Source organism: Ammospiza caudacuta, chromosome 1, assembly GCF_027887145.1.
Source record: "Ammospiza caudacuta isolate bAmmCau1 chromosome 1, bAmmCau1.pri, whole genome shotgun sequence".
In the NCBI taxonomy this organism is placed as follows: domain Eukaryota; kingdom Metazoa; phylum Chordata; class Aves; order Passeriformes; family Passerellidae; genus Ammospiza; species Ammospiza caudacuta.
Genome location: NC_080593.1, coordinates 135085743 through 135100716, shown reverse-complemented (window position 1 = coordinate 135100716; position 14974 = coordinate 135085743). Strand labels below are relative to the sequence as shown.

The 14974-nt window shown below is 37.1% G+C and overlaps 1 protein-coding gene across 1 annotated transcript in view; it reads left to right on the top strand.

Annotated features, from left to right (window-relative positions):
• The first annotated feature begins 540 nt into the window (after window positions 1-540).
• The window catches only part of SLC26A7 (solute carrier family 26 member 7), a 64037-nt gene continuing 49603 nt past the window's right edge, over window positions 541-14974 (top strand). The window contains exons 1-2 of the mRNA XM_058813916.1: window positions 541-733; window positions 13081-13191. Coding sequence (XP_058669899.1) covers window positions 541-733; window positions 13081-13191 — 304 coding nt within the window. The remainder of the gene's footprint in view (window positions 734-13080; window positions 13192-14974) is intronic.

Sequence of the window (14974 nt, the reverse complement as noted above, 5' to 3'; positions counted from 1 at the left end):
TCTAGCACGAGCTTTACTGAGGTCTCGGTGCCTCCCGCCTGCGGCCAGGAAAGCTCCCCCAGGAGGGACCAGGCTGCTCCCAGGCTTGGCAGGGAGATGCCTGCTCTGCCGGGCACTTCTTGCTCAGATTAGCATAGCCCAGCCTATATCACACACACACCCAGTAATACCTCATTTTGCCACTGGAATGAGGCCAAAAGCACGAGCATTACAGGGATATAAAGCGGGAAGTTACTGGAAAGAATCACAAACTAACGTGAGACTAGACCAAATTTTTGCAAACAGCAGAAAATATGATCTTTTTCTGTAGACAGTTCTTGTGTTTAATGTAGCTGTTTATATGATTGAAGCACTTAATAAGTGTTTTCATTGAGTGTAGTAACAGAACAGCTGCAGAAATTTTTAAGTGCTTCTGTTCATTTTTTTTCTTTGCAGTTTGGAACTGAAAAATCTCAGAAGAAAATTGGACACTGGCAGAGGTCAGGGTGATTCCTCAACAGTGCACTCCTCTGACAGAGGCACTGCTTTTGTGGGGTAGGAATGATGACAGGGGCAAAAAGGAAGAGAAGTACAGTCTGGAGGAAGGTCCAGGCTGTTCGCTTAGAAGATATCAAAGCCTGGTGTATGAGGAGGCTGCCTATCTTGACATGGGTGCCTGTCTACAACTGGAAGGAAAATTTGGTTCCTGATACTGTTTCTGGGATGATGCTAGCCATCCAACAGGTGACTCAAGGTACAGTTAACTCATTTCAAATTAATATTTTAAGTTTGTCTGGTCACATCTAATGTTGATTGAATCTAAATAAAAATACAAGGAAAAATATATAGTCTTAACTAATTTATAGAGTGGATGTGTAAATGTGGAAAGAATTCAGTTAATTTCTGTGTAACTTTACTATTTATCCTTTGACATTTTTTCAAACATTGAATATGGAAGGTGAGAGAGCAGTAACTCTCTTCATACAGGATATATATTATATACAATGTTTTGTCAAGTTTTATATATAATGTTAATGTTTTATATATAATGTTTTATTATATTACATACAATGTTTTTAATACCATCTTTTTCTCCATTTTACATGGAAAACAAAATATAACTCAATGATAATTGCACTATAAAATAAGCTGTTGTGGAATAAACACATGTGTGACACCAATACCTGTATAATTCCAAAACACAGCAGGAAGAGGTCACAACTTTCTGTGCCTAAAGAGTATTCCTGCCAGAGCCATTATCCAGGGAGAGGATCTGTGGCATCCATGGCTTGTGTGCTGATTCAGTGCTGTATTGCATTACCTACCACACCTCTTTTCAAGCAGCAATACAGAGCAGGGGTGGAGCTAGACTCCATTTTACAGCTAAAAATAAAAAAACAGGTGGAAAAAAGAAAAAGCTTCCCAAACCCTGCACAATGACCTGCAGAAACTTTAAGTTCCAATCATCTTGCTTAGTAAAGCGATTGCTGCGAGGAAATAAATGCTTTTGTCAGTTTTTGATGTCTCTCTGATAGTGTCACCTTCGTATGATAATTTCTTATATTTGTCTCAGACAAATCACAGCTTCTTATCTCAGATGGACTTTAACTCCTTCCTTCATGTGAATGATATCTATTGTTTCCTAACAGTCTTCCATATGAAGTGTGCTTAACTATCATTCATGCTGTTAAACACTCCTTTAATGGAATTATGCTGCAACTTGAAACAACTGATTTGTATAAGTATTTGTGCTTTTAAAGTAATTAGGAACATCTGCATTGGCATGATTTAACTTTAGAAACCTTAATACTGTAACTCTGCAATGTATCTAATTTCACTGGTATGTGTGCATACAACAATTGTAATTAAAATGCTGCTAATAACAGTATGTTGAAATTCATCAAAAATGCTATGTTAAACATATTTCTGCAGTCCTGGGAGTTTTAGCCAGGATTTTAATGTTTGACCCTTGTACCAAGAAGTTGTTTACTGTCACAGATAAATCTGTGAAGACAGAAAATACAGGTTTGTGTTTTTTGGTTTATTTATAAGTACTCTAGAAACAATTTTATTTTTATGCTGTTCAAAAATCAATACTTTGAAACTCCTGATCTGTTCTTTCTTTCTCTGCTTGCTACTTCTCAAGGTTTTGGAATGATTTTAGGGGATGAAATAGAAAAAGAGTTAGAGACAAAAGCATTTCATCATCTTTGTGGTGCTTTAATTTGAATGCAAATATAAGCTCTTTCCCTAGTGTTGTAAGCATTCCAGTTACCAGCACTATCCGAATATTTTCACAGGAAGACTTATGGATGAAAAGAAGTTCCATTTGTTATATGCACAAAGCCAAAAAACCCCAAATTTTTGGAGGTTCTATTGTGACAGTTTTCTTCCACCCTCAAGATAAACCAAGAAATTTTGTAATGCAATACAAGGCAGAAGTTCTAACAATAGTAGGAAAAAAGGTAATTGGTGATAATTGATTTGTTGAGCATAGTGCCAACCTCAACAACAGGTTTAGGCAAATCCAAGTATAAGGAAATAAACCTGAGTAATGGAAATATTTGGAAAAATATACAGTTGTATTCATATGCAACAGTTTTCTGAGTGATGAAAACTGCAAACTCCAGGGTGGAGAGCAGTCCAGTAGCTTGAGAATAATTAGAAAGGCCTTGCAAATGAGCTGTGTTTTTCACAATTTCCTTCTGTGGGATTTCTTACTCATCTGGTATTGGTCATATTCAGACTATTCAGGTTGGCAACTGCTCTGATCTCGTGTAAGGCGTTTGTGTTCCCACTTCTAATCTGAATTTTAGATAAAATTGCTGATTTCGCTTTGTATTGCAAGGAAGAAAAGATGGAAGTCACTGTCCTTACTGTGCTGTAGTGAAAGCAACAAAACTGGGCTGGGGAAAAGGAGACTGAGGGGTGTAACAAGATGGAAAGTGAAGGCATGGGATTATCATAGTGTACTGCTGGGCATTTGTGATGAAAGAGTCATTGCTGAAACCAGGCAGTCGTTCTGAAAATGTTCCTGTAGTTGTTTCATTGTCTGCTAAAAATAATAAATATTAATTCAGAAGCCCCAAAATTTAGGGATCTTTACCTTATGAGACAATACTTGTATTTTCTCTGTATGTATCCCCTAGTTTTAGAGTCCTTTATCTACTTCTACAGAATATGGAGAAAGAAATGTCAAAGATAATTATGTTTCTAAAAATTTTATGAAAATATCACATAGGAAAAAGACTCTACAAGTTCTAACTAAAAAAAAAAAAAGCCTTTTCAAATACTCCAACTGGCACAAAAACTGGACTTGCACAGTTTCAGACTGCAAAGTAAGCCAGCCACAAGTCAAAACTAGTAAAAGAAATCAGGCTTCATCTGTTCCAGCTATTTAATATTAGTTCCAATTATAATTTAATAATGCTGACAAAGAATCCTTATTCTTACTTTGATACTTAAGGTTGAAAAAATAATCTTTAAATCTAAAATGAACATCATGATGCAGTCTTGAAGTTTGCTATACACTGTAATAGGAAGTTAAGAAATTTGAGCTTTTATATTGTGGTAATCACAACATAATTTGTATAATTTGTCTCAAAAACTTCTCAAAACTCTGTTATTGATAGACCAGAGCAATATGTCTCTAAATTAACAAATAATTCCCTAACTTTCTTGTTGGATTAGCATTCATTGTCCTCTTCCCTTTCCCTTTAAAACTTATTAATACCACATCCACAGTCATTCTATGAAGAGTCTTTCCATTTAATTTTGTATCCCTCATCTTTGCAAACAAATTCAACTGCTAGATCCATGTAGATGTCCCATAAGTGCCTAACCTTCTTTTTCCTTTCCAAATTGAAATCATGCTGATAAAACAAAGGGTCTGCTGTGTAGGTAAGTAGTTCTCAGCAAGTTGTTTCTGTGTTCTTCACTGGTCAATGAAGACTTAGTTGATGGGAGTTAATGAACATTAAGTTATTAGAGAGCATCCAAAGGAGGGTAAGGAGGATGATGAAGGGCCTTGAGGGGAAGCCAGATGAGGAGCAGCAGAGGTCACTCAGTTTGTTCAGCCTGGAGAAGAGGAGACGGAAGGGAAACCTCAACATGCTTTGAGAGGAGGTGGAAAGGCAGGCACTGATCTATTCTCTCTGGTGACCAGGGACAGCACTTGAGGAAACTGAGTCAGGAGGGGTTTAGGGTGCATATCAGGAAAAGGTTCTTCACCCAGAGGGTTGCTGGGCACAGGAAAAGGCTCCCCAGGGAACTGGTCACAGCACCAGCCTGGCTGAGTTCAAGAAGCATTTGGACAATGCTCTCAGGCCCATGGAGTGACTCTTGGGGTGTCCTGGGCAGGGTCACGAGCTGTACTCAATGATCTTTATAGATCCTTTCCAAACTTAGTTTGTTCTGTGATTCCGTGCTTGTGAGAGGTGATGAATGACTACATTTACATCACTATTTTTTCCTTTTCTTTCATTCTCTTATTAAGTTGTCGATCTTGACTGACAAATTTTCTCACTTGTGCTTTTCTGATTCTCTCCTGCATCCTTTGAGGAGGAGTGAGTGGCTGGATGGGTACTTAACTGCTGGCTAGAATCAACCCATCACAGGGGTGATTAATCAGACTAAATCAAACCATCTGCTTTGTTAAGGTTGATTAATTATATTAATAAGTTTCCTCTGAGTGTAACAGGGATGGGCTCAAGTGTAGACACTGATAAGGCAGACATCAAAGTGTAGGTGTCTTAACCATTATATCCATGTCATTGTGGGTAATAACCAGATGAAGATATCATGTTTAAGAGTTCATGGTTAAAGGCAGGTCTTACAGTTTTCTTTTCTGTAATTCATCCATTGACCTGTCACAATTGAATTATTTGTGGGTTTTTTGTGTGACTCATACCCATACCCATACCCATAAAGAAGAATACTTTGATCAGCCTGGGTCTTAATTTTTCTTGGTTTCCTTACATGATAAAATTAAGATGCATTATGATACAGTCTTTCCATGTAGCTAAATCTCACTAAACTGTCATCATGTTTTTTCTGTAGCCTTCTGAACATGTGCTATAGTCCCATCATAGCTCTTCAGAATGCATCTGCTTAGCTTATTTGCCCAGTGGTAACTTTTATTGCACCAAGCAAATTATTAATCTTTACTTTCATGGCCTTTCATAGGTGATCTTCTTGATCCATCTACCAATAATCCACTTTGCTATTCTTCTTCATTCAGTCTTGTCTTTTCAAAAAACCAGCTTTTTACTCAGGATTTAAATTTTGCAGTGTATATGTTTTGGTAGTCATTCCTCAGTTTTTTTTCTATTTAGAATGTGGGATTTGGGTTTTTTTTTTTTTTGCTTGTTTTGCTATTTGTTTTTTCCTGGGCAGAATTATGCACACTGCTCACAAAGACTGGCATATAGAAACCATGTGCCATGCCCCTCAGTAAGCTTCCCTGAATGCAACAGAATTAAAACCAAGTTTATCTGAAAAAGTTTATAAAAGATACCCTCTGTCATGCAGATGAGTTAGTTGCCAGGGGAATTACTACCCAAGTTAGTCTGCTTGAATATATACTTTATTTTTTGAATGTATATTTTAGTGTATGTAACTTATTTATCTTGTCTATACAGATAGGGGACACAAATGTGACCGAAGTATTTTGGTCATGAAATGCTGTGAAAATTAAGTGCTCTGCATAACACCTGAAGTTGTTTTACTCTTTCTGGATGTAAATAACTAATGTTGGTACTTAACTTCAGACAATGTCAATCCTTCTCTCAGGCTTCTTCCAAGATCTCTCTTGAGGTTTTGATAATTATAAACCTCATCTTCAAGCTATTAATGACCAGACTGTCTCCTGCTTACACAAACATATGACTTAAATTCTTTTTTTTTTGGTAATTTTCTGGGTGATGATAATACTTATACCCTGCACTTTTCTTTATAACAATTTAAAACTTTTTACAGTAACCAATAATAGAAAAGTTTATGGGTAGGGAAATTAGACACACAAAAATGCTTTTGCTCAAAATAGAGAAAGTACTTGTGCAATACTACTCTGAGAGTTTATGGTGCAAAGAATTCTGGTTTCAGTAGTTTGCTACTGAAATGACGTTTAACAGTGCAACTGAGTTAAACCCCTCCAAAAAACCTCAAACCTACTAGTGCTTTTACAGCCTTTAAAAAAATAAGTGCAAAATACAGTGTTTCATTTTGGTTATCTCTGTTCATAGATGATGATCTCAGTAGAAGAAAAGGCTAGGAGAAGGAGTAGAAAAACAGAGATTATATTTGGGAGAAAAATGGCTCAGGTTAATTAAAACATGAGAAGGTTTTTTCTTTATCAGGAAAGGCGTTCAAATTAAAAGACAGTTGCAGCACATAGAGAAATGAAAATAAAGTAACTTGAATCTGTTTAGATTTAAAATTGGGAGTAGTTCTAAAAATATTGTATTTAATTATTGGGTTCAGAAGATGGATCTCATCACATAATCCCATTCATGGATGTGCTAAATTACAAACAATTGTGTTTGGCTGTCATAAGGGGGAGCAGACCACAAGAGAAGGTCTTCACAATTTTATGCTCCCTTTCAATTTTATGATCTCTGAACTGCTGCTTTTTTTTTCCCCAAAGAAATAGAAGTGAAGTTTGGAACTTCTGTGTATATATGAAAAAGTTAAGACAAATGTGTGGGAGTTTCAAAATGAAAACACTGTCACTCTATTTTTGATTCAGTCTTTGCTTACTAAGTTGTGGAATCATAAACATTTTTCTGTTTCTTTTGAAATAAATATTTTTCTGAATATTATATTGCATGTACTCAGTAGCTGCCTGCTGGAAGTGTGAGGGTATAAGATTTGGACTTTCAAACTTGCCAGATTGCAATGATGTCAGTGTTTGTAGTTTTAAAAAATATATTTTTCTGTAGGCAGCTATTACAGGGATATGCTTAATGTAGAATTTATATATAGTATTATACATTTGCTGCCTTTACTGTGACCTATCATGAACAAGAAATGCTTTGGCTCAAGTGGATTTTGGTGGGCTGTTTTTTTGGAGGGTGGAGGGCCCTAGAGACATATTTCCTCTAAAAGTTAAATATGTAGATGGTATCTGATGAAATCAGTATTGTTATTTCTGCCAACTTCTTTTCTTTTTCATTCTTCAAGCCCAATAATAACTCACTGAGTCTTGGTGTGGTTTGTATGTTTTAATTAAACTTCATTTAATCTGGAGCTGGATTTATTGCTGAACAACTAATTCCTTAATACTGGCTGGAGACCCTGACATTAAAAAAAATTAACTATATTGCCTTCCTGCATTTCAGAACTGGTGCCCAGTGTTTTGGAAGGCATGATGCCAGGAACTTATATAATTTTTTTTCCTTAGTTTTTCATGGAGGAACCCCAGCTGTGTCTTCTCAAGAGTGATAGTTGCCAGGGGTTTATTTCAGGTTCTGATCATAAATGTAGGCATAAATATACTCTAAGCTCACTAACTGGAGCTAATAATTTTATTAAGGGGTAAAGCTGCCTTGTAAATATACATCTGGCTTACAAATAACACGTGTAGATGAAATAGAATAGCACGTTTGGAAACAGAGCCAGAAAAACCTCCTACAGAATGCATTGGAGAATCCATGTAGTTCATGATTTCTGGAAGAGTGTCCAGTTGAACTCTGTAAGAGTTCTCTCATGCAAAGAATAATGATGTAAGCAGAATATGAAATTTAACATGTTAGTGAGAAAATGTGGGACAATGTTTCACACTTTACAACTCTCCAATGGAGTATCAAGGCACTTAGGCTGCTGTGCGTGCAATATTTTCTTTCTAATGTCTATAAAAGTTCTTCCAAGTTACACATGTGCTAATGCAGACCTGTCTAACAGACTGCTAGAAATGTGAATTCAGCTTCTGGATGACTCTGACTCCCCTGGGGCCTCCTGTCCAGTGCACTCTGGTGTGCACACACTGCGTGCCCAGGTGAGCTGCATGGGCCTTGGGGTGCCTGAGCACCATGGACAGAGACTGAGCAAGGAAACATTGATCCTTGAAGGAGGAAATGACACCATACCTAATCTTCCAGATCAGAAAACTGATAGTGCTCAGATCCTTGGCCACTGATTTGCCAAAATGGGTGCCCTTTTCATGGATTTCAGCAAGTCCAGCTCATCGGGATTAAGGCCTCAAATCACTCATGAGAGGTTTTTGTTTCTCCACAGCATTGATGCTTCTCAGAAGATTACCTCATAGTTACCTGCTTGCCAGAAACTTCTGAAGGCTTCATTCTCTGTTTATTCTTACTGAAATACAGAGATTTTTACCTATAATCCACTGTCAAAATCCTTCTTTGTTTCTGGAGGTGGCCGAATTCTTCCGGTTTTACGGCTGGCTAGTGGATAATAGAACTCCCTGTGAGGCAGTTTATAAAATCTTTGTGGTGTTCAGATATGGTGTCAAATTTATCCTAAAGGGATCTTAACATTTCAGATTGTCTGTCAAGACTGATAGATTTTTTTGAGGAGCTCTATTAAAAGAAAACACTAGGAATTTTTTAATGTTCTGTTTTGCATGTATCTATTGCATACAGAAGGGTCAAGCTGTCTTGAGCAGTGAAATCATAAGCCGGTCATGACATCCCCTTACTTCTTGTACCATAATGCTTGCATATTTTCCTTTTGAACATTCAGATACAAATGTCAGTATCTGGGGATCTGTAAAGTGGCAGAATAACACAATGTTTTCTCAAATCCACCTTTGATGTGCTTGTCAGATGGTGCATTGAATCTGTGAAATACTGCGAATTCAGGTACTATGGCTAACACAGCTGAGGTGCGTAACTCTTACCAAGCTGAAGGAGACTGCTGCATGGGAAGGAACTGCACTGAAGGATCCTTCAAAAAGAGGGGGGTTGCCAAATCAACATTGTGTGGTCTCTGAAAGATTTATGGTTCGTTTTTGAAGGCCTGTCCTTCCATTTTGTCTTTGCATTCTTCATTTGCCTCAGGTTTTGAATGACAGAAGAACCAAGGAATGATTTTAAGCTGTTGGTACTTTGTCACCAAATAAGTGAGACAGAAGGTGCAATCCACTTCTGCAGCCCCAGCAAATGTGCATTGAGAGAACTGACATTGAGCTGCCCAGTTTTTGGAAGTTAATGATTTCCAAAAGATCATTTTGTGTTAAGAGCTTTTATGATGCATTGTTAAAGAACCCTCCAGAACTAGCAGATTTGTGTAGGAAGACTTTTCTGAAATATAATGTTATTTTTTTCCCTATAGTGGAGAAAACTTTTTTGTTTTTTCTTCAATAGAAGTTAGTTATCCTGGAGTTAGAAATTAAATCCTGGGATATGAGTCATTGGTTAGTTTGATTTGTTAGTTCTCTAGGAAGTATTGATAGGAGACTGATTAAACATGTGTCAGTTCTATATCCTCAGAAAATACTCTTCTTGCTACATAATAAAGCTTTGTGAGAAGAAGGAGTAGAAATGGAGAAATTATATTTTTCTGAAGCATTAGAGAGTGCCCACAACTGAAGATAGCATTTTTGAGGGGGATAAGATGAATTAGTGACATTTAGGGTTCCATAAACCTGGGCTCTGACCATCTTAGAATAGTCACACTTAAGAGTAAAAGGTTACAATTACAGAAAGTTATTTGAATATACACTCTATCAGAAAAACTTTTAAAATATATATAGCTTTTTACAGTAAATATTAAATTATACTCATGTTGATACTCCTCAAATTAATTATTGGCTTAATACTTTTCCTGCTTCTAATTTAATTTCTGGTTTGCACCTAGTATTTCCAAAACATGTGATAGAGTTTTCCTCAGAATAGATGTAAGTATCATGAGCATATTTCCAGATGCAGAGAACTATTAACTAGTTGACTATACTCTGGTGATTCACAACTCTTCCTATGGAAAATATTTTTTTATTGCTGTAGTTTTGGCACTAATCTAATTAGCAGAAACATACAACTCAAACTGAGACGTTTCTCCTGCAGCAGGAGATGGCCTTGTTTCTCTTTGTATCGAGATTGTTATTTTGCAGTTGCTTGCATTGACACCAAGAGTTAAAGATCCCTTGCTTTTCAGCCTGGTATGCCAGAGGACTGGAAAGCACCTGGTGCTATTCACAGGTAATGGTTTTCAGTGAAAGTGTGTCCCACAATGTTATCTTATGATAAGGAGGTAGTTAAAACAAACAATATTAATGTACTGTATCCAAACATACTGCTCAATATTTGTTTGCATTTCTTTTCATGGAATTTATATTCTTATATGAAAACCTTAATGTCACTGCCATGGGGGCTTCTCCATATTGCCAGTGAAGATTATGGGAGATCCTTACTTTATGATCTATTTTCTTTAAGTATTACTCTATGGAATGAAAAAAAAAAGAAAATAATGTTTCTTGTCTTTTGACAGGAAAGTTCTTGAGCAAACAGAATGCATTGCAGTGAAGTTTAATATGAAAATTAATGAAATAAGCTTAAATATACTACTGATTACATCTTGAAAAGTATTTGAATCTTTAGGGCATTTTATGCCTAATGAGAAAACCTGAAGTCTTTACTGATTCTATTTTATAATGCCCCCCTGCTCTTACATACTTCAGTAAGTGCTACACATGCTTCAGTAATGGGAGTAAAAACCTAACAAACAGAGCCAGGACTCTAATCAAAGGCTGGTAGTTTTAGCCTGATCGCCACAACCTCACCATGAAAAAGAATGACAAATTTCTTCTAGAAACTCAGTACAAAACATGAAAAGTCCAGGCATGAAATGGAGAAAAGCAAGGGCCAAATTTAAGCTCAGATTATCTGCCTGTAAACAAGTGATATTTATCAGCAGCAGATAATCTGGATTTATAACTATAACCAGGATCAACAGGCTCTTCCCAAAAACCTTCTAAAGTACATATCTGGCTCAACATTCAGTACTGAACCTTGTGTATTCCCTTATACTTGGCAAGTACACTGACAGGTCATTCCATTTCAATTATGTTGTTATAATTAAAATGTGACTGAAATACTGATTTTTCAGATTCCTTCACTTTTTGGAGTCAAATAATTAGCCTAGCATAATGCTTTGTTGCAAGTCTGGAATATGTGTGTGAGTAGTATTCAACTAGTAAATTAATTCCAAATTTTCTCTTTCTGTTTGGTTTTGTTCATGTTCAAAATGGTTAAAATGGAAGAATTGTCCAGTGTTAAACAAGATTTAAAAATTTATTTCTCCTATTCTCTGTTTCCCTCCCTCCTCCATGCTTAATTTTATCTGGATTGGGTCACGTAGTTCTCTCCTGTGCTGTTTTTATTCTCCTCAGGCACACCCTTCTGTGTTGCCCTTGGTCCAGAATCTTCTTTTACCTCTATTGATCATGTGAACATGGACATTACACTACAATTTCAAAGAGCTTTCTGGCTTATGATACTGCTGTGCTAAGAGAAAAATACAGAAGTGACTATCAGTAGATGCACTCATCATAAGGCTGAAGAGCAACCAAGTCCATTTCTGCTTAAAAGAAGTTTAAAACTAAACAGATTTAAAAATATCTCTTCTTCAAGTCATAACTGATAGCGCTGCTTTGCTGAGCACAATGTGGATGAAAATGATCCATGTAGGATTCACCTCAGCAAAATCTTCACTCTGAGGTTTTTCTAAGAACAGATGAACTGCTTCACTGAGAAATTGACACTTCTGACCTTTTTGTATTTTCTTGCCTCCCCCCCACCACCACGTGCACTTTGTTACAGACTCAAATGAAAATGTGAGAAGGAGATTTTGAATATAAATGGTCAGAATTGCCTCTCAAAACCCATAAACAAAGACACTTTTTGGCACTCTCCATACTATCAAAGCCCCATAACACCAACATTTCAGGCAAAGAATGCTTTCTGGAGCAGTTAGGAGAGAACAATGAATCCTACAGGTTTAGTTTTCTTTGGGGATTTCACATGTACACAGAAGGCAGCTCCATTGCACAGGTCTGAATCTCCTCTGTCTCAGACCACAGGTGCTCATTCTCCCAGTGCACACACCTCTGCTCTAGGCTGGTGAGTGCACTCAGGTTGAAGGTGGACTTGAGAAAGGCATCTTGTGTGTTACACAGGCCAGTCCTTTCTTCCAGACTGCACGATGAGGCATTCATCAAAATTTATGGAGCAGCTGTGCAAGCCAGGTTCTCCTGCTCTTAGTTTCCAGAAGTAAGAGCTGTGACATGGCCGTGGAGCCTGCTGATCTGGAGCAAGTCTGGGGAGTCTCCTGATGACTTGCAGGAAGCCAATGCAAGAAAGCCACTTGCTATCTTAGGTATCTCAATTTGAAAAGCAACCAAATCTGCTGCTTTGCAGGAATGTTTCTGTTGAAAGATGAATTCCTGTCCACGACTTTCTAAGAAAAGGATGGATGTTGTCCTCTCTAGCTAAGCAATGAAGGTAATTAGCAAGTCTAAAAGTTAAACCTGAAGTCTAAAAGTTAAACCTGAACCAATTCTGTTCGTTCTCTATCTCAACATGAAAGTCAAGTACTTTCTGTTTCTGACCTGACAGCTTTACATGATGGAAGAAATGTTAATGTCTAAAGGCTTATAAACCCCCCTAAAGAAGATGAACTCTGGAATAGTTTTTTGTTTAAGAAATTAGAAGAAAGCAGACTGAAGGGACCCCATCCAAACCAAAATTACAGGTTTTGAAAAATTTGTAAAAAATAACCATCCCGCTGCCTGGAGACCGCCTGGCAGTCTCAAACCCACATTTGTGAGGGTGGGGGTGAAACATTGCTGCCTCCTCCTGTGAGGCCTGGCTATTAAAAGAGGCTTGGATCCACTAATGGAGACAACTTGGAAACATGGTGGGATATATGGATTTGGATGATGAAATGAAAAACCTTCCACAGTTATTTCTGATCCTTATTGTATAGTAGTTCACTAGTAGTAGTAGATTTTAATAAAGGAAGGTGAGTTTTTCCTGCTCTTAATAAAATTGTAGACATTTCCTCATAAAAATAAAAAACAACAAAGCAAACAGAACAGTTTTATAATCATACAGTGAAGTATTTTTTAATTTTAATTTTCTATAGGGCTGGCCTTTGCTGTTCTGTCTTCAGTCCATCCAGTTTTTGGTTTATATGGATCTTTTTTCCCTGTCATTATTTATGCCATATTTGGAATGGGACGTCACGTTGCAACAGGTAAGTGTCTGTCTGCTAAAGTAGTTTTCAGAACTGGATACAGAAATTTATTCTTGTGTAAAGGTCAATGGAAGGAAAATTATCTATGATTAAACAGAAATAAGATGGTTTTGTGCTTCTCTTTACAAGTATTTTTTGTCAGTTTAAGTACTTTAAAGAGCCTCGTTAAGAATATACTGGAGTTACTCCTGCCATTATAATTTTATATTGCACTGACACTTCCTTTCTAAATGTAATTTACTAAGAGCTTTTGTATTTTAACTTTGCTTTAGAAATCTGCTTCAGGCTAAGAGTTTAACACAGGGCTCTGCCAACAAGATGTATGTAAATGGAAATGAAAAACGTTTGACTGCCTCTTAAACCACAAAAAACACACATTACTCCTCACCTGTCTAAAACACAAATCCTGCATTTCTCAGGAAAAGAAAAACAAAAGTGACCTTCTGAGCCCATTACCTGCTATTGTATTAAAGCTAGAGACTCTCCCAGTAAGGACTCTTATCCTCTTGCAGAGCAGCTGGGCAGGCAGTGAAAGATGCTGCCTGGCCACTCTGCTGGTAGTTATGAGTTACTTGTTTACCCTCAGCAGAGCCTCCCCAGCTCAAGAATTGAATGGCTTTGGGCTCCTAATAGGTTGATGAATGCTCTGCTTCTGAGCCCAAAGAAATCAAAATTATAGAGGGCAGCAGGAAATAATACTCATTAGATTGAACGACAAATCCTTGGCTGGGCAGAAGTGGGCACTTGGTGGCCCCTGGAGTTTGCAAGAAGGGTGAGATAGGCCCAGCATCAACACACAGCATGGCTGGGTAAAGGGAAGCAGCCCCTGGGGCTGTCAGAAGATTTGAGCAGGGAGGAGTATCTCTTCCTTGAAGAGCAGGAAATCTCCTGAAAGGAGAAAAGATGATTCTGGGTAATCACACTCAAAATGAACTCTGCAGAGTCTGATTGCACAAGTGTATGCATGTTCTACTAAGAAGTTAGCAACACATTCTGAGCTCCCTTTTTGATCAAAAATATTCAGTTACATTATAAAAAAATACAATTCTGAACAGCTATAAATTGTCTTAGAGAAGAAAAGAAAGTTGAAAGTTTGCTTTCCCGAGATGTACAGAGAATATTTGAGCCTTTTGATGTCCAAAAAGTATCTGTAGATGTGTTAGTATCATAATGTTGTAATGACTGTGTTCAACTCATGTTAAAGCATTCCAAGAAAAGGTGGAAATTTAGAATCTGGAAAATAAATTTTTCTCTTGAATACAGATAGATTAAAACTATAGCCTATATTAAAAAGCTGTTTCAAAACAAAAAAAAAAAAAATAGGAGTGTATTGTCAGAAGTTTGTTGTTGTATGATCATCAGGAAGACAAGAATCCATCATATGTAGGAAAGATAAGTAAGCATCTGGCTGCCATAAATTCTAATAATGAAAACAGTTGATAAAATAGGTAAGTATGCTGTTAAGTCTGATGTTTTATCCTTGGGAGGGAATAGTGTTCAGAGAATGCCTTGCTGAGTTCACGTCTGCAGATTTCTGCATGGTCCTTGGTGTGGAAACTCTTTCCATTCACAATTCTATTTCAAAATTTAACGTCAATGAAAAAAAAAAAGGCAACAAAAGACTTGTCTTGCACATATGAAATTTTTTAAATTAATAAATTTGAGTGACATATATTGTTGATCTTTTCAGAGAGAAGGTCTCATGCACTTGTTCCCCCAGCCCCAGTGAAGGCATTGTGGTTGTAGCTGAGTGTACAGGAGCCATACTGCCTGCCTCAGCTGC